Source organism: Phocoena sinus, chromosome 8, assembly GCF_008692025.1.
Source record: "Phocoena sinus isolate mPhoSin1 chromosome 8, mPhoSin1.pri, whole genome shotgun sequence".
NCBI lineage: Eukaryota > Metazoa > Chordata > Mammalia > Artiodactyla > Phocoenidae > Phocoena > Phocoena sinus.
In genome coordinates, this window is record NC_045770.1 from 83,218,095 (window position 1) to 83,238,117 (window position 20,023).

A 20,023-nucleotide genomic window follows, 5' to 3' on the forward strand; every position below is an offset into this window, starting at 1 on the left:
AGTAAAGATATATAAAAAAAAATGATTACCAATGACTACCACATTGACAAATCCAAAGGACATTATCTTAATGCTCTTTAATTTTGATCTTTGAATAGCATTTGAGCACTTCCTCTTTCTTTAAACCTCTTTTATTCCTAAATTCTGAAATATGATACTCCACTAATTTTTCTTTTTTTTTTTTTTTTGTCTTCATAGGCTCATCCTCCTCTATTTATTCACTAGAGTTCTTGAAGATGGTCCTAGCCCTCTTCCTGCCTCACTCTAAATTCTCTCTTAAGGCATTCTAATCAATGCCCCAATGTCTCATTTTTCATCTACACACTGACAACTTCCAAACTGGTATGTGTATGCCTGGAATCCTCTGAGCCTCAGACCAAATAATACCTATTCAGTTTCTCCACTTAAACAGATCTAAGATCCCTCAAAATCAACATTTCCGAGACTGGATCCCAGCTCTTCCCCTTCAAGCCTCGTCTTCTTCCAGCATTCTTTGCCTTAGGAAAAGATACCTCCTCTATCTAGATATGCAAACCAGAAACTGCAAAATCATCCCTGATACCCTTAACATCTCACTGCCCCTTACCCTATATATCCAAGCTATTATCAGGGCCTGTCGGTTTTATCTTCTAAAAATCTTAGAAGTCCACCCACTTTATCCATTTCCACTCCCTAGGTCCAGGCTATCTGTCACTAGGACTCTGGCAATACTTAGCTAATAGTCTCCCTGCATCTACCTGGCCCACGCAATCTGTTTTCCACTGAGAGCCAAAGTAAACTATTCAAAAACATGAATCTGGTACCCTCTCTTCCACTCCTAACTAAAAGCCCCTATATGACTTCTCACTGCTCTTTGGAGGAAAAAAGGCAAAAATCTGTAACCTTTCCTACGAGGCTACTCTCTCCCTCATATACTGACCTTTCAATTCATGGGATTCATCCTGTTCACTCTGCCATGGAATCCTTTCATATGCTGTGCTCTCTGCTTTAAAAGGTTACCATCTTCAGTATCCTCCTTGTGTACCCAAATAAATCCTGTTTATCTCTTCTCAGAAGGCCTCTATATGTCACCTACTCCATATTCAATAATTTGACCATTTTATAAAAGCCCTTTCCCACCACTAGACTTAAAGCTCCTTGAGAACAGGACCATGGCTCATTTTTCACATCCTTATATCCAGGTGCTTGGCAGAAGTTAATAGTCATAAAAATACCACGAATTAATGAATGAGTGAAAGTTAATATATGTCTAATTTAAATTCATTTCACCATAAATTTTATATTGTTAAGAGTTTGATATAAGTAGCAAATAAAATTTCTGACAGATGTTATAAAAGTACGCTATAACTAAAGTGTGTGTAATTCTAGAAAAAATATTTCAAATAAAACTAATTCTTTTTAGTACTAGAGCACTGACCCTGTGAAACGGAGCAGGACCCTATGGTCCTTCCCTGCCACCCCCATTCAACCATGGCTTCCACCTGCCTTTTGCCTGTGAAAAAAACTTTAGCCAAAAAATAAGTTTAATCAGAAAAGTGAGAAAATGCAGAAACAAAAGAAAACAGTCCAACAGGACTAAATAATAATAGTTTAGTCATTAAACAGAGCCAAGAACCTTTAGTTCCTTCTCAAGGGCTCCAGATAATATCCTGAGCCATACTCTGTGAGCTATCTTGTAGATATTGAAACCCTCCATCAGGTGGAAGGAGTTAACTACATGATGACCAGACTGTAGCCATGACATAAGCTGCCACAATTCCGGGAATAAGCCTCAAGGAAATGGGAACAAACTGACCCTGGAACTGAAGATTGTACTTAAAACAATTAAGATGACACTGGTCAGACCGCCGCATGACCAATTTCAAGATGACTGTCAGAGCTGACTGTGCTGTTTCTGCATGTAGCCCCCTCCCTCCTTCTATAAAATTTCTTGGCTACTGGTTGTCAGTGGAGGGGCGGGGGTGGGGAGTCAGCCTTTGGACAGTAGTCCACCCTCCCCCCACCCTCGCTTGCCAGCATCCAAAATAAAGCAAACTTTCCTTTCCACCAACCTTGCGTCTTTATTGGCTTTTGAGTGGCAAGCAGCCAGGCGCAAATTTTCGGTTACACCTCTACTCTCACAGGAAATAAATTAAGGAAATAAATTAAGAAAACCTCTTCACATTGGAAGCAATACTCTCAGTTGCCTACCCAATATTCACTCTCTTCCTCATCCTTGCTGTCCTGATTTTAATTAAAGGTTTATGCTTTCTCCTTTTGGCTCAAGGAAGGCTACACTTATCTTGATTGATGTAACTCAATTATGGTGATCCCATGCCCCTTGTCAGTGAATGATTTGGGGATGGACATAATCTAGTTTGGGCCAATGTAATACTAGAAGGGAATTCTAGGAAAGGCTTCTTCAGTCATAGGGAAGAGATGGTCCTTTTCTACCTCTAGACAAATTTGTACCAGACTGTGCAGGAGCCATCCTGTTACCAACATATGAAACAGCACAAAATCCAGAAAATTATAGAGAACATAACCGGACTCCTGTCCTACGATGCTTGAAGCTGCCCTACCTCTGGATTTCCTGCTTCTTTTCTGCTTAAATCTGTTTGAAACAGTATTCTCTATTATTTGCAGCTAAAGTCATCCAAACCAATGAGAAACATTGTTTCAGCTAACTCAGTATTATTAGTATGGCAAGTAGATTACAAGAGTATTCACTATATAAACCTAAGAAGCAAACTGTTTATTTTTTTTAAATTTCTTTTAATTTAATTTGATTTATTTTTTTATACAGCAGGTTCTTAATAGTCATCAATTTTATACACATCAGTGTATACTTGTCAATCCCAATCTCCCAATTCATCACACCACCATCGCCACCCCCCACGACTTTCCCCCCTTGGTGTCCATATGATTGCTCTCTACATCTATGTCTCAACTTCTGCCCTGCAAACCGGTTCATCTGTAACATTTTCCTAGGTTCCACATACATGCGTTAATATACGATACTTGCTTTTCTCTTTCTGACTTACTTCACTCTGTATGACAGTCTCTAGATCCATCCATGTCTCAACAAATGAACCAATTTCCTTCCTTTTTATGGCTGAGTAATATTCCATTGTATATATGTACCACATCTTCTTTATCCATTCGTCTGTCGATGGGCATTTAGGTTGCTTCCATGACCTGGCTATTGTAAACAGTGCTGCAATGAACATCGGGGTGCATGTGTCTTTTTGAATTATGGTTTTCTCTGGGTATATGCCCAGTAGTGGGATTGCTGTGTCATACGGTAATTCTCTTTTTAGTTTTTTAAGGAACCTCCATACTGTTCTCCATAGTGGATGTATCAATTTACATTCCCACCAACAGTGCAAGAGGGTTCCCTTTTCTCCACACCCTCTCCAGCATTTGTTGTTTGTAGATTTTCTGATGATGCCCATTCTAACTGGTGTGAGGTGATACCCCATTGTAGTTTTGATTTGCATTTCTCTAATAATTAGTGATGTTGAGCAGCTTTTCATGTGCTTCTAGGCCATCTGTATGTCTTCTTTGGAGAAATGTCTATGTAGGTCTCTTGCGCATTTTTGGATTGGGTTGTTTGTTTTTTTAATATTGAGCTGCATGAGCTGTTTATATATATTGGAGATTAATCCTTTGTCCGTTGATTCACTTGCAAATATTTTCTACCAATCTGAGGGTTGTCTTTCGTCCTGTTTATGGTTTCCTTTGCTGTGCAAAAGCTTTTAAGTTTTATTAGGTCCATTTGTTTATTTTTATTTCCATTACTCTAGGAGGTGGATCAAAAAAGATCTTGCTGTGATTTCTCTCAAAGAATGTTCTTCCTATGTTTTAGCCAAAGAATGCTTTGGCTACTCGGGGTCTTTTGTGTCCTTATACAAATTTTAAGATGATTTGTTCTAGTTCCGTAAAAAATGCCATTGGTAATTTGATAGGGATTGCATTGAATCTGTACATTGCTTTGGGTAGTATAGTCATTTTCACAATATTGATTCTTCCAATCCAAGAACACGGTATATCTCTCCATCTGTTGGTATCATCTTTAATTTCTTTCATTAGTATCTTACAGTTTCCTGCATACAGGTGTTTTCTCTCCCTAGGTAGGTTTATTCCTAGGTATTTTATTCTTTTTGTTGCAATGTTAAATGGGAGTGTTTCCTTAATTTCACTTTCAGATTTTTCATCACTAGTATATAGGAATGCAAGAGATTTCTGTGCATTAATTTTGTATCCTGCAACTTTACAAAATTCATTGATTAGCTCTAGTAGTTTTCTGGTGGCATCTTTAGGATTCTCTATGCATAGTATCATATCATCTGCAAACAGTGACAGTTTTACTTCTTCTTTTCCACTTTGTATTCCTTTTATTTCTTTTTCTTCTCTGATTGCCACGGCTAGGACTTCCAAAACTATGTTGAATAATAGTGGCAAGAGTGGACATCCTTGTCTTGCTCCTGATCTTAGAGGAAATGCTTTCAGTTTTTCACCATCGAGAATGATGTCTGCTGTGGGTTTGTCATATATGGCCTTTATTATTTTGAGGTAGGTTCCCTCTATGCCCACTTTCTGGAGAGTTTTTATCATAAATGGGTGTTGAATTTTGTCAAAAGCTTTTTCTGCATCTATTGAGATGATCATATGGTTTTTATTCTTCAGTTTGTTAATATGGTGTATCACATTGTTTGATTTGTGTATATTGAAGGAACCTTGCATCCCTGGGATAAATCCCACTTGATCATGGTGTATGATCCTTTTAATGTGTTGTTGGATTCTGTTTGCTAGTATTCTGTTGAGGATTTTTGCAGTCTATATTCATCAGTGATATTGGTCTGTAATTTTCTTTTTTTGCAGTATCTTTGTCTGGTTTAGGTATCAGGGTGATGGTGGCCTCGTAGAATGACTTTGGGAGTTTCCTTCCTCTGCAATTTTTTGGAAGAGTTTGAGAAGGAGGAGTGTTAGCTCTTCTCTAAATGTTTTATAGAATTCACCTGTGAAGCCATGTGGTCCTGGACTTTTGTTTGTTGGAAGATTTTTAATCACCGTTTCAATTTCATTACTTGTGATTGGTCTGCTCATATTTTCTATTTCTTCCTGCTTCAGTCTTGGAAGGGTATACCTTTCTAAGAATTTGTCCATTTCTTCCAGGTTGTCCATTTTATTGGCATAGCATTGCTTGTAGTAGTCTCCTAGGATGCTTTCTATTTCTGTGATGTCTGTTGTAACTTCTCCTTTTTCATTTCTAATTTTATTGATTTGAGTCCTCTCCCTCTTTTTCTTGATGAGTCTGGCTAAAGGTTTATCAGTTTTGTTTATCTTCTCAAAGAACCAGATTTTAGTTTTATTGAACTTTGTTATTGTTTTGTTTCTATTTCATTTATTTCTGCTCTGATCTTTATGATTTCTTTCCTTCTGCTTACTTTGGTTTTTGTTTGTTCTTCTTTTCTAGTTCCTTTAGGTGTAAGGCTAGATTGTTTATTTGAGATTTTTCTTGTTTCTTGAGGTAGGCTAGTGTAGCTATAAACTTCCCTCTTAGAACTGCTTTTGCTGGATCCCATAGGTTTCGGATCATCGTGTTTTCATTGTCATTTGTGTCTAGGTATTTTTTGATTTCCTCTTTGATTTCTTCAGTGATCTCTTGGTTATTTAGTAACGTACCGTTTAGCCTCCATGTGTTTGTGTCTTTTAAGTTTTTTTCCGTGTAATTCATTTCTAATCTCATAGCGTTGTGGTCAGAAAAGATGCTTGATATGATATCAATTTTCTTAAATTTACTTAGGCTTGATTTGTGACCCAAGATGTGATCTATCCTGGAGAATGTTCCATGTGCACTTGAGAAGAAAGTGTAATCTGCTGTTTTTGGATGGAATGTCCTATAAATATCAATTAAATCTATCTGGTCTATTGTGTCACTTAAAGCTTCTGTTTCCTTATTAGTTTTCATTTTGGATGATCTGTCCTTTGGTGTAACTGAGGTGTTAAAATTCCCCACTATTATTGTGTTACTGTCGATTTCCTCTTTTATAGCTGTTAGCAGTTGTCTTATGTATTGAGGTGCTCCTATGTTGGGTGCATATATATTTATAATTGTTATATCTTCTTCTTGGATCGATCTCTTGATCATTATGTAGTGTCCTTCCTTGTCTCTTGTAACATTATTTATTTTAAAGTCTATTTTAGGGCTTCCCTGGTGGCGCAGTGGTTGAGAATCTGCCTGCTGATGCAGGGGACACGGGTTCGAGCCCTGGTCTGGGAAGATCCCACATGCCGCGGAGCAACTAGGCCCGTGAGCCACAACTACTGAGCCTGCGCATCTGGAGCCTGTGCTCCTCAACAAGAGAGGCCGCGACAGTGAGAGGCCCGCGCACCGCGATGAAGAGTGGCCCCCACTCGCCGCAGTTGGAGAAAGCCCTCGCACAGAAACGAAGACCCAACACAGCCAAAAATAAATAAATAAATTAAAAAATAAATAAATAAATAAATAAAGTCTATTTTATCTGATATGAGTATTGCTACTCCAACTTTCTTTAGATTTCCATTTGCATGGAATATCTTTTCAGTCTGTGTGTGTCCCTAGTTCTGAAGTGGGTCTCTTGTAGACAGCATATATACGGGTCTTGTTTTTGCATCCATTGAACAAGCCTTTGTCTTTTGGTTGGAGCATTTAATCTATTCATGTTTAAGGTAATTATCAAAACGTATGTTCCTATGACCATTTTCTTAATTGTTTTGGGCTTGTTTTTTATGTCCTTTTATTCTCTTGTGTGTCCCACTTAGAGAAGTTCCTTTAGCATTTGTTGTAGAGCTGGTTTGGTGGTGCTGAATTCTCTTAGCTTTTGCTTGTCTGTAAAGCTTTTGATTTCTCCCTCGAATCTGAATGAGATCCTTGTGGGGTAGAGTAATCTTGGTTGTAGGTTCTTCCCTTTCATCACTTTAAGTATATCATGCCACTCCCTTCTGGCTTGTAGAGTTTCTGCTGAGAAATCAGCTGTTAACCTTATGGGAGTTCCCTTGTATATTATTTGTCATTTTTCCCTTGATGCTTTCAATAATTTTTCTTTGTCTTTAACTTTTGCCAATTTGATTACTATGTGTCTCGGTGTGGTTCTCCTTGGGTTTATCCTGTATGGGACTCTCTGTGCTTCCTGGACTACGGTGGCTATTTCCTTTCCCATGTTAGGGAAGTTTTCAACTTTAATCTCTTCAAATATTTTCTCTGGTCCTTTCTCTTTCTCTTCTCCTTCTGGGATGCCTATAATGTGAATGTTGTTGCATTTAATGTTGTACCAGAGGTCTCTTAGGCTGTCTTCATTTCTTTTCATTCTTTTTTCTTTATTCTGTTCTGCAGCAGTGAATTCCACCATTCTGTCTTCCAGGTCACTTATCCGTTCTTCTGCCTCAGTTATTCTGCTATTGAATCCGTCTAGTGTAGTGTTTATTTCAGTTATTGTATTGTTCATCTCTGTTTGTTTGTTCTTTAATTCTTCTAGGACTTTGTTAAACATTTCCTGCATCTTCTCAATCTTTGCATCCATTCTTTTTCCGATGTCCTGGATCATCTTCACTATTATTATTCTGGATTATTTTTCTGGAAGGTTGCCTATCTCCACTTCATTTAGTTGTTTTTCTGGGGTTTTATGTTGTTCCATCATCTGGTACATAGCCCTCTGCCTTTTTATCTTGTCTATGTTTCTGTGAATGTGGTTTTTGTTCCACAGGCTGCAGGATTGTAGTTCCTCTTGCTTCTGCTGTCTGCCATCTAGAAGCAAACTATTTAAATAAGAACCCAAAGAAGAATTTTAGAAGAAATTTAGCATACCATATACTGTGAAAATGAATGGATAATTATGAAACTAATTCACTGGATTACTAAAAATATTTTTCTTTTGGAAATTAATTGTACTTGTTCAGTAGAAGAGAACTACAATTTATCATAAATATTTTGAGAAAGGAAATCTGTTTTATACTTTTTTTTTTGCTAATTGAAAGTCTGTCAAATACATTACAAATTTTCAACGAATTAAGACATAAAATATACTTGGTATGACTATCTGTTAAGATTAACATTTCATAATGACTTATAATAAAGATCATGACCATTATTTTAATCTGAAGATGCCAGGAGATTGGGTTAAATTTGCCTATTACTTACTTTTTGTACTTATTAAGTAGCTTAAAGTGGCTGAATTCTCATCAGCCAACTGTGAGATTTCCAGTTACTCCAGATTTTCGTCAACTCTTAGTATTGTCAGTCTTTTTGATCTTAGCCTTTCTAATATGCGTGTAGTGGTAACTCATGGATTTAATTTACATTTCTCTGATGATATGTAATGTGAGCATCTTTTCGTGCACTGTGGTTTATTTCTTGGTCTTTATTAGTAGTGTTCAAATCTTTTGACCTTTTTATTGAGCTGTTTGTTCTCACACTATTGAGTTGTCAGAGATCTTTATATGTTCTGAATGCAAATTGTTTGTCAGATGTGTGTTTTCTGAACATTTTCTCCCAGTTCTGTGGCTAGATTTTTCATTTTATTAATGCTGTCTGTTAAAGGGCAGAAGATTTAAAATTTTGGATAAAGTGGATTTAATATTTTTTGTTTTCTTTCATTCTAGTTCATACTTTTTAGCCCTATCTAAGAAATCTTTGCCTACCTCAGGTTGTAAAAAAATGTCTCCTCTGAGAATTATTACAGTTTTATTTTTCTAATGAATAGATCAATGGTTAATTTTAAATTAAGTTTTGTGATGAGGTAGGTACTGGGGTAATTTCTTATCATGCAGATACCTAATTTCAAAAATATTTATTAAAAACGACTGTTTTTTCCTCATTGAATTTTCAAGATTAATGTGTCAGTATAGGTGTGAGTCTATTTCTGAACTTTCTACTTGCTTTCATTCCACTTTATATGTATCCTTATGGCAATACCATTCTGCCTTGATTATTTTAGCTTTATAATAAATGTTGAAATCAGATAGTGCAAGACTTCCAAATTTGGCATTCTAATTCTTTTGCATTTCCTGAGCTTTCATTGAGCTTATTGGATCCATGATTACCTTTTCTGGTCTCTTCACGAATCCCCTACATGTTCAATAAAATTCCTCCCCTCCAACTGGTCAAAACAGAAATGTCTCCCTGGCCTGTGCATTCTCCCATAGTTGTTTCCTTTTTACATCTCCATCAGTTGCTCTTTCTCTGGTACTTGTCTGTTCCAGGCCGTGTGGAGTTCACCGTGTGCATCAGCAACTTAGTATTTAGCCAAAGGTGCAGGGGGAGCCCTAGGCAAAATTTGGGAATTATTCTCTAAATATCTCCCTCATTTATGGCATTTCATGATAAATTCCAGCCATTTCAGCCTCCCAAAACTTTGATGTCTTCCTCTTCAGCTTGTGGAGATCACTGTGCTTTTCTTGGATTCTCTCTCCCTACACCACAGTCCAAAAATTGCCTCCAAGTATAAAGATGAGGTAAATGGTTAAGACTCACTTCAACATTTCCTCTTCTCTCAGGCATGACAGTCTGGTGCTTCCCATTGCCTAAGGTTTAAAAATAGCTGTCTCATATATTTTGTGTAGTTTTCAGTTGTTTAAAATGGGATAGCTAGTATGATACTAGCTTTTCTATTATAACCGTAAACAGAATCCTCATATTTTTTTTAATGGTCATGTTAATTCCTTTTTAGGTGAGGACACATAGGAATTAAAATGTGAGAAAAAGTATATTTGTGGCAGTTTCACATATAAAAATATATTATTCTTCAAGTCAGAAAATGGGTTCTAGTCCTAGCTATTCCAGTTGCTCCATTTTGGATATGGCAGTTAACTTCTCTAAGTTACAGTGTTCTGAGTTGCTTGATTAGACTACTTCATAAAATTCTGTGACTATAATGTCCAGAAATTAAAGTTCAACAAAGATACTTTAATGGTATGTATGAAAACTAATTTAATAAACCTTTCAGTTTAACCATTATTGTTATATGTTCTTAGTAATTAAAATGTATTAAAATGTAAAATGTAAAGATAAAAAACCATAAGGCAGTTTTAATAAATGAACAAAAATAAATTTTACCTTTTCGGATTTAATATCGTGCTTATGTCTTAACTGATTAGGGGAGTTAAAGCATAATGTTAAGAACTGTTCTTAACTACCATCTGTAAAGTAAATAAATCTTTAGACTGAATATTCTCACTTGTTTTTATTTCAGCCAAGGAAATCTACATCCTTTTCCTCTTATGATTTTGTTCAAAAAAAATTTCTGACCACCAAGTAGTTACTTATAATATTCTGAAATAATCCAACTTTATAACCCTAAATAAATAGAAGACAATTGGCTACCCATAGCCTCTTGAAAATAAACTACATTATCAAGTTTTATATTTTTTTAAAAATCTGCTTTCATATTTTTTTTATCTGATATTAAACCCTGGTATGAACATTAGACTAAGTTTTAAAACAATAATAGTATCAATAGGTTTTTGCTCATATATCATAAAAAGCTCTTTAAAGAACTTCCAACATAAATAATTATGCATGACCTCCCCTGTCAGAATCCATGTTGAGCATCCTTAATCAAATTTTGTTACTCCAGGTGCTACCTTTTGAATCTCTTTAAACGTTCTCTAAATTTTCACTCACACTACTGGGAAAACCTCTGTTGTTATAGTTACTGATTTGTGTGTGAACATTCCACAGTCATGCTATTCATGCTGCATTTTTTTTTTCATCTGAATTGGGCCTGTCTTTTTTTTTTCTTTTTTCTTGTAATTGAAGTATAGCTGATTTACAATAATGTGTTAGATTCACAACACACATAGCAACCAACATATAGCAAAATGATTCAGTTATACATATTTTTTCAGATTATTTTCCATTATAGGTCATTACAAGATATTAAATATAGTTCCCTGTGCTATACAGTAAATCCTTGTTGCTTATCTATTTTATGTATAGTAATTTGTATCCGTTAATCCCCTACTCCTAATTTATCCCTCCCAACCTCCCTTTCCACTTTAGTAACCAGAGTTTGTTTTCTATGTCTGTGAATCTGTTTCTGTTTTGTATACATATTCATTTGTATTATTTTTTAGATCCCACATATAAGTGATATCATACAACATTTGTCTTTCTCTGTCTGACTTACTTCACTTAGTATAATATTCTCAAGGTCCATCCATGCTGTTGCAAATGGCAATATTTCATTCTTTTTATGGCTGAGTACTATTCCATTGTATAAGTATACCACGTCTTCTTAAACCAGTCGTCTGTTGATGGGCACTTGTGTTGTTTCCATGTCTTGGCTATTGTAAATGGTGTTGATATGAACACTAGGGTGCATGTATTTTTTCAAATTAAGAGTTTTCGTCTTTTCTGGATATATGCCCAGGAGTGGGATTGCTGGATCATACAGTAGCTCTATTTTTAGTTTTTAAAGGAACCTCCATACTGTTTTCCATAGTGGTTGCACCAATTTACCTTTGAGTTGGGCCTTTCTTAAACTTGAATATTTTCTTAAAGTTTTTTGCTGTTACTGTTTAGGCTTATCGAGCTGTTTCTCAAATTAACAAATGGTGAATATCATAGATGTCTAAATCTTCCTCTGGTTTAAAGGCATCTGATAAAGTCTATTATTTATTTATATCTTGACAGTCACATGTGACTAACTCAATACATTTTTTGTGGTTTTTCAGTAATAACAGGGAAAAGTCATTGCAGTGAAATACGTTCACATACAAACATTAAGAGAATATTTATTTTTTTCTAAGTCAGACTTACTACACATACACTACTCCCATCTTGCTAACCTGTAGACATATTCCTCTTCCTGATTTCTGAACTCCTTGCACTAGTTCTCATCTAGCAACCAGTGTTATAATTTCCCATAAACTGTTTTCTCTGTCACACAACTTATTATCTTTCTCTTACACTACATGAGAAGTATAGAACAAACAAGGAGTCTATGAAAGTTTCCGTTAATTAGTAAGTTTGAGATTTTAGAACACCAGAACAAGAGTTCTCAAACTTTAGTGGGTTTAGGAAACATCTGGAGACATTTTCTGAAAATCATATTCTCAGGCCCCATGCTCAAGAGATTCTTAATTCAGTAGGCTTGGAGTAGGGCCTAGAAGTCTGAATTTTTAATGCATAGCCCAGATGATTCAGATGCAGGTTTTCTCAGAAAGTCACTAGTATGTGTGCACAATAGAGTAAATGAAGATAGGGGAACACAAGGAGAAAGGCATCCAAGAGAGCACATAGGGAAAGATAATCTTAAAGTTGGTGGTGAAGGGATATACCAGGATAGTCAGTTCAAACCGGAGTGAGAGTTTTTTCCACTCTTTCATTTATTTCAGTATCTCTTTCATTGTTTTCTTCACCATTGTAATCTCATGCCATTAGTAATAGTACACAGAAAACCAAGCAAAAAGCAAATAAATAAGATACAATTATTAACTGCTGAGAAAAAAATAAAGATGTCTCATAAAGGAGATGTTGTCCTGGATAATACAGTAATCCACACAGCTTAATACCACTTCTCTGACAATGACTCTAAGAGATAACTGAGGGAAAAGAAACTTATCTACCACTAACACCAACCTTAAAAAGTTATGTATCTGGAGAAGTTTCCGTCTTCTATTTACTTTGCACCTTGTGCCCACAAATTTTTCCTAATATCTTTTTCAACACATGGATAATGTTTAGCCTATACCCCATAGTAGCAGGTGCTGTGTTACTGCTGTTACTAAAACCATACCAAGTAATTCTAAAACCATCTGATTCCAGTTTCAAAGGGATGGGCCATAGTTTTGGTATTCTAGAGTTTAGAGAAGAATTATATCACTTTGATGCTCATTTCAAACTTCTTAATAACTTAACCTCCTAAAATAAATAAACTGATATGCCTTTGATTTTGTACCTATTATTGAAATACAGTTATTTCCCCGTGGCTCCATTCTGAGCTCAGAGAGCACTTTTACGCTTCAACTACCTTATTTTATCAGCTGTCTTCTATAATTCCCTTCTTATTTCACTGCAATAACCGTCACAATATTAGAGTCCTTTACTTTGTACTTCAGTTTTATATTACTTAGCAATAATCTAAAAATAGCTATTAGTCCCCAGCAGTCCTAACAATCTATCATAAAAGAGAAAATAACGTGTTTTTCCAATGACTATGCCACCTTTTTAGTCCTACTACTGATTTGGTATTTAATCAATAAATAGGGCATTATCCTGTGATTATCAACAAAGCTTTCAAAATTTAAATTTTATTTACAAAATAATTAGCTAGCCTTATTTTTATTCCCTCCAAAAAGTTCTAACCACATCCAAGACCAGTATTCCATTGCCTCCTCTCCTTTAGCTCATTCTTAAAAGCACTATTGAGACAAATATTTACAAATACATTTATTACTGAATCTTGTCCGGAGTTTCATAAAAATTGTGAAAGTTCTTTAAATTCTACAAATTATAAGGAGAAAAAATAAGCGAAAGAATTCCTTGATCATCCAGTTTTAAATGAATTGCTCTTTCGCGTCAAAAAGCAGAATAGCAGTGACATTTTTATTTACACTCAACCTTTCTTCTAAGAGCATGTAATCTGTAAGAGTGACTATTACCCCAATTTTATCACTGAGGCATAGAATTACAGAGATTGAACTGAAGTGAACTCAAGAGGTTATCTAATCTAGCTTCCATCTCCAAGAATGACTGTATTTTAACAATCCAAGCGCTATGCCCACCTTCTCTATTTTTCAAAATCCCCAGGGAAGATGTTACAACTTGCCTTAGCAATTTGCTCTGGCGTGTAGTATCCCTTGTTTTACTCATAATTCAAATCTGCAGATAAGAAGGAAATAAAACCCAGTTTCCTAGCTCCTCAGTAAATGCTCTTACCCAGATGTAGTTTTAAAACAACTACAAAAATCAGTAGATGAAGAAATAGATATTTCGAAAATAACAATTTCCAATATCTAGTTGACTATTCATCTGTTTCAAACAATATTCATTTTGAAAATAGTCTGGTATAACAAAATAATTTATACCTATCTTCATTTCATAATAAGTGTTTCCCATTAATAAGAAAAATAATTTCTAACTATTAGATGTATATTTATGAATCCTAAAGATAAGAATACCAAGATAAGAATGTAATGGGAACTTTCTGGGTGCCAGGCATTGCATTCCACATGTAATATCACATTGAATACTTACATCAGTTCTATCAGGTAGGCATATTATTATCACCAGTTTTCAGATAAAGAAATTGAGACTCAGACAATGTAAGTTATCCAAGGTCTTACAGCTAGTGAATGACAAAGCTAGGATTAAAACCTAGAGAGTTTGGTTATGTTTCACTGTCTCTCTAATACATATTTAATAAATTTTAGTTGCTTTTATTATTATTAACATGCTACTTTAAGATGCAGTGAAAAATCTTTATCTGAAAAAAAAGGTTTTCCCTCCCCCTCAAATTCCATTAGTTCCTCTATATTTTTAAATATCAAAGATCTGGGAAGTACAAGCACCTTCTAAAAAACACGCATTTATATGACAAGTAATATTTAAAAAATTTTTTTTTCAAGTTTGCTGGATTGTTACATGATTTTTCTTAGGCCCATCCAGATTTACTTCTTAAAATGCATATGGATATTTTTAAACTGAATTCTAGTTATTTCAGACTTAATTTATTGTTTCAAAAAGCAAGGGTGCTTCTAGGTTTTACTACTAGTATTGTAAATGAAAAGGAGCCGTTTTGAGATTTGAAGATAGTTAAATTGGCTTCAATCTAAATATCTTGTAAAATATTATAACCAACTAGAATGTTTCCTCAAGTGTAAACATAACTTTTAACTAGGGAAATGCCCAAATATGATAGCCAAATTATTTCCTGAAATACTGTTCCTTTATTAAAGTAAGTTACGTTGTCAGTGCAATAAGCATATACCTCAGCAGCTGAATTTTTACATTCTATATAATGTCTTCTTAATATTTCAGTTTATTAGTTGACACGATATATAAAAGGAAAAAACACATTTCAAGAGTCACAAAAACTTTGAAATTTAATTTATACTTCAATATTTAATACAAAATTACCTTTTTCATTGTTTCCTTTCCCACTGTAATCTCATGCCCATCCTGCCCCGTGCCATTCTTAAAGAAAAGAATTCGGACTGAGGTCTTCTCAGTAAGTTTCTTCATTCTAATCGAAAGAACAGGCTTGGTTTTCCATATTTTGACATCAGTAGGAAGCATCAGCCCATTCATTGTCCAAGTTACTTTCTTCATTAACAACAGATGGTCTAGAAGAGAATTTTTTTTTTAAGTCAGGTCAATATTTGGCTTCAAAATTAAAAATGGACACATCATGCTTCCCCTCCCCTTAATACCTATATCATATACACTGGCCAGTCTCCATTTATATGCTGGTTTCCTGAAATGCTAACACCAGCTTCCCACTAACCGTGACATAAGCTGTAGCAAGCTGTCTGCTCTGATAGCCTGCATAAATCATCATTTCTGAAGGGAACAGATGTTCAGGGTATGAAAGAGTAATACCACAATTTAGTCCTAATTAAAATTCACCTTAGCATGCCTCTATCACTGATCAGGTGCACTGGGCTGAAAGGGTCCACTGAAAGGGTCCAAGGTCCTTTGCTTAGTATAAAACAACATGGGGCCTGAACTTTTGTGTTCTTTGGTGTTTGGAAAACACTTTTTTTAATCTTTAATATGATTATTATCCAAGTTGCTTTAAAGGTGATGACCTCCAAATAGTAACCTTATACATAATTCTTCTCCTGTCACTAGAATGAAGGTGGCTTCTAGGACATCTTTGGTAACAGGTTGAAACTATTTCACTAAAAATGAAAACCAGCTTTTCATTAACAATTTTCTTTGACCCATACATTTTCAAAGATGCGTGCATGAATATAAGTTTCAAAACTCCCACTAATATTAATGGGAGTGCAAGTAAATTACTATATATGAGTTTGAAAATGTAAGGGTAAGAACAGAAGTGTAGTATATTACATACTAAGTTGCTGTCACCATTTCTCCCTTTTCAAGAGGTTTCATTTCATAAATAAATAATTTGCACCTTGGTTATTCACTTTATTTGTGCATTCAATTTATTTTAGATTCTATTTTCTTTTCACATAAATTACAAAAATACAATGATTCCTCCGTCATCTGCTCTTTATTTGTCCTAATAAGAGAAATAAAATTTTATTTGCATAGAACTTAAAATGGCTGCATTTATTTGTTTGCCCAAATTTCCAAACAACCCTTCACTATTAGTATTTACCTTGAAAGAAGCATGGCTTCTTTAACCTAGAAACGGTACTTTATATAAATCTGCTAGTATTGATATGAAACATGAACCGGTGGTTGTATACAAACTTCAAGTCCCAGAATGGCTACGTTACATGTTCAAAAAAACAAAAACGCTTTCTCTCCCTCTCTCTCTCTCTCTCTCCCCCACACACACATACACACACATACACACTCACATACACGTACACACACATACACAGTGGGCAGGAATATGAGCAAAACTTGGAGAATAAATTAAAACTAGAAGATTATAAATATGATTAAGCCTTCAAGAAGAGAAAATTTTTTTACAGAAATTAGTTACATATTTTGTCACTTTGTAATCTTAAATTGATAGGAATTAGAATTAGAAAAATAAGCTAGAAGTTAATGAGATCATATATGCCTGAAAGAACTGAGAACAGTGGTCAAATAAATACTTGTACATGTATGTTCTTAGCAGCACTATTCACAATAGCCAAAGATGGAAATTCAATCTCTACCAATGGGTAAATGGAAACATAAAGTGTGGTATAAACATATGATGGAATATTATTCAGCAATAAAAGGAACGAAGTATTGATACATACTACAATGTGGATGATCCTCAAAACATTATGCTAAGTCAAAGAAGCCAGACATAAAAGGAGATATACTATAAAATTCCATTTATATGAACTACCCAGAATAGGTAAATCCATATAAACAGAATGCAAATTGATGGTTGCCAGGGGCTGGGAGGGTGGGGAATGGGGAGAAATAAACGGATAAGGGGTTTTATTTTGGAATGATGGAAATGTTTTGGAACTATATAGGAATGGTGGTTGCACAACACTGCAAATGTACTAAATGCCACTGATTGTTCACTTTAAATGATTAATTTTATGTTATGTGAATTTCACCAAAATAAATAAATAAAGAAGGAGGAAGAAGAGGAGAAGGGGGAGGAAGGAGACTACTAATGGCCAGTGTCTCTGAAAATAAAAAAACACCTCTCACTGGGAAAAAAATAAATTCTTGTATTTTGATAGGACTGTACCCACAATCTGGACACGGCCCCCCCCAGATGCTTTGCATTGTGGAAAGGGTATAATCCTTTAAACTAGGTTTGAATCTCAGCTCTGTAACTTAGTGGACCTAGATGAGTCATACCTCCCTGCATCTTTGATTTCTCATCTACAAAGTATGTAGTGGGTACCACTCCACCAGCTAATGAGGATTAAATATCTTGCATGTAAAAGTACCTAACACATTGAGGTCACTCCATAAATGTTGGCTTCTTTCCCCACATCCCTGAAGTCCCATGCTTATGGAGCTCTAGAGTATATTAACTGTTACATCAGAGTCCAACCAGAAAAACAGAATCCATTCAGAGTATTTGAGCAGAGGGACTAACTGCAGGGAATTGGTTATGTAAGTAATGGAAAAGACCCAGAAGCAACAAAAGGACAGTGACACAACCCAGAGATTAGCAACAGCAAAAAAACCACTCCCACCAAGACCAGAGGGAGAAGGTGTGACAGGTACCCAGATTTAGAAAATCTTACCAATAAAACGTTTTTCCCTTTGATTTTTCTGACCAGGCCAGAATTAGGTTGAGGTGAGTGAAGGGCCAAGAACGCAAAATTTAAGGAAGCATGCTCGGGGTGGGGCAAGTGCACAACCCTCAAAGTGAGTGCCTCCTGAAATCTTGTCCTGTGGGTGCTGCAATAGTCTCTCCCTAGTCCCAGCCCTGGCTTTGACTATCTCTTCTATATGCAGAATTCCTGAAATTCCACTAAAAATCATGCTATTAGCCAGACACTGTTTTATATGATTTACAGGTTTTGACTCATTTAGTCTTCTCAACAACTCTATGAGAGGACTATAATACCATTGTAATACCATTATCCTCATTTACAGGTGGGAAAATTGAGGCACAGAGAAGTTAAATAACTTGCGCAAGATCTCATAGCTTGTAGGTGATTGCGCTGGTATGCGAAGTCAGTTCTAGAAACTGTGCTTCAAATCACTACACTCAAAAAAAAAACACCACCACCACTGCACTCTTCTGTCTCCATCACACATTTTCTGCCATGTTTTCAGGTTCAATACGTCCGAAACAAAACTTCACATTATTTTGCACAACTTGATGCACCCTTCACACTTCTTATTTCTGTCAATGGTTCCACTTTTTTCAAGGTTTTCCACTATCTCGGGCAGATTTTGAACACTTGTCTCCTATTCATTTCTCCGCAACCAATTGCTTATTCATTCAATGATATTTATTGGGTGTCCACTCCTCAAGGCACCAGGCTGACAGCTCTGAATAGGACAGAATAGCTTGTACAGATCACAGCCTCTTGGGGAGAGACAAACAGTGGAAGGCCTCTCTGAAGACGGAACATCTGAGCCAAGAGGCCTGAATGATGAGAAGTTAGTGATGAAAACCTGAGGGAAGGAGTATTCCAGGCAGAGAGAAAAGCAAGCACTGAGTCTCCGAGGTGAGAATGAGCTTGGCGGGTTTGAGAAAGAAAAATAAAGTAAGTTTGGACAGGGAGAGAACATGTATGGATAAAGCCAAAAGGTAGAAAGGGGCCAGATTGTGTAGGCCAGGATGAGGGGTTGGGGGTTTATTTTGGATGTGATGCGAAGCCATTGGAAGGCTCTCAGCAGAGCACCTTATGAAGATCAGACTGTAACGGAGTGTAGGGAACACTGGTGGTGTCCCCTGGATTCTTTTCACCAGGCTAGTGTGCCCAAACTCCAGCTGCTGTGACTCCAGGCCGTTAACGCCTCACAGCTGACCCTTCTTCAGGGACCTGCCCATCGGCTGAAAGGAACCAGCCACCTAGCCAGGAAATGCCTGTGAGGTGATGAGCTCTTCCTTTCTACTCAGGGGGACAGTCCACAGCCAATGACTGGGGGGACACAACAGCTAGTCCCCTTGCCTCAGGGAGGGGCAGCTCAGCAGTGTGTTTCCCACTCCAGACTGGGGCTAGACTTCAGCTGAATACAGGGCTTGGCCAAGCTTCTGCCTCTGCCCTGTGCTGCCTCCCTCACTCCTTCACAGGTTTCACCTGACAGTGTTCCCTAAGGCCCTTGCACAAAAATCACCATCTCAGGCCCTGCGTCTAGGGAACCCGACCTCAGACAGAGTCAAAGAAGGGAGACCTAACTCTCAGCTCTGCCGTCTTCACAATAACTCTTCAAAGCATCCTTTCTTTCCATTCCCAGCCAGGCCCACTTGCCCAATTCTCTCCCAGCCTCACCTGAGAGATCATCTGCAAGAGCATCCGAACTGTATTTGACCCTCCTCCATTACATCTGACATTCTATACTCCAATTACAGCTGAACTTCCCTACGACATCAATTTTGTCACTGCCCGATGAAAAAGTTCTGGAAGTTAGCTTTTGAAGTTTTCCACGAGTCAGTCAACCAGCCGGTCTGTCTGTATGTCTGTCTGTTGGTCGGTCAAGCAGTCCACAAATACTTACTGAGCCCATCTTATGTGCCAGAGCCTGTGCAAGGAATATGAAACAGACACAGTCCCTTCACTTAAACGCACATCTAACAGAAGAGTTTACTGACAATCTGATCCTATCCAAACTTACTGGTTTTATCTTACTCTAGTTTATAGCGCTACCTAAGCTGTTTGTTGATTACTCCTTGAATACAGCAAGTTTATCTTTAAGTCCATCCTTCACCTATTCAGACTCAAGTCC

The 20,023-nt window shown here is 36.4% G+C and overlaps 1 protein-coding gene across 1 annotated transcript in view; it reads right to left on the reverse strand.

Annotated features, from left to right (window-relative positions):
• LOC116757527 (doublecortin domain-containing protein 1-like) overlaps positions 1-20,023 on the reverse strand; it is a 96,018-nt gene that overhangs the window by 15,524 nt on the left and 60,471 nt on the right. Inside the window, exon 7 of the mRNA XM_032639288.1 lies at positions 15,101-15,306. Coding sequence (XP_032495179.1) covers positions 15,101-15,306 — 206 coding nt within the window. The remainder of the gene's footprint in view (positions 1-15,100; positions 15,307-20,023) is intronic.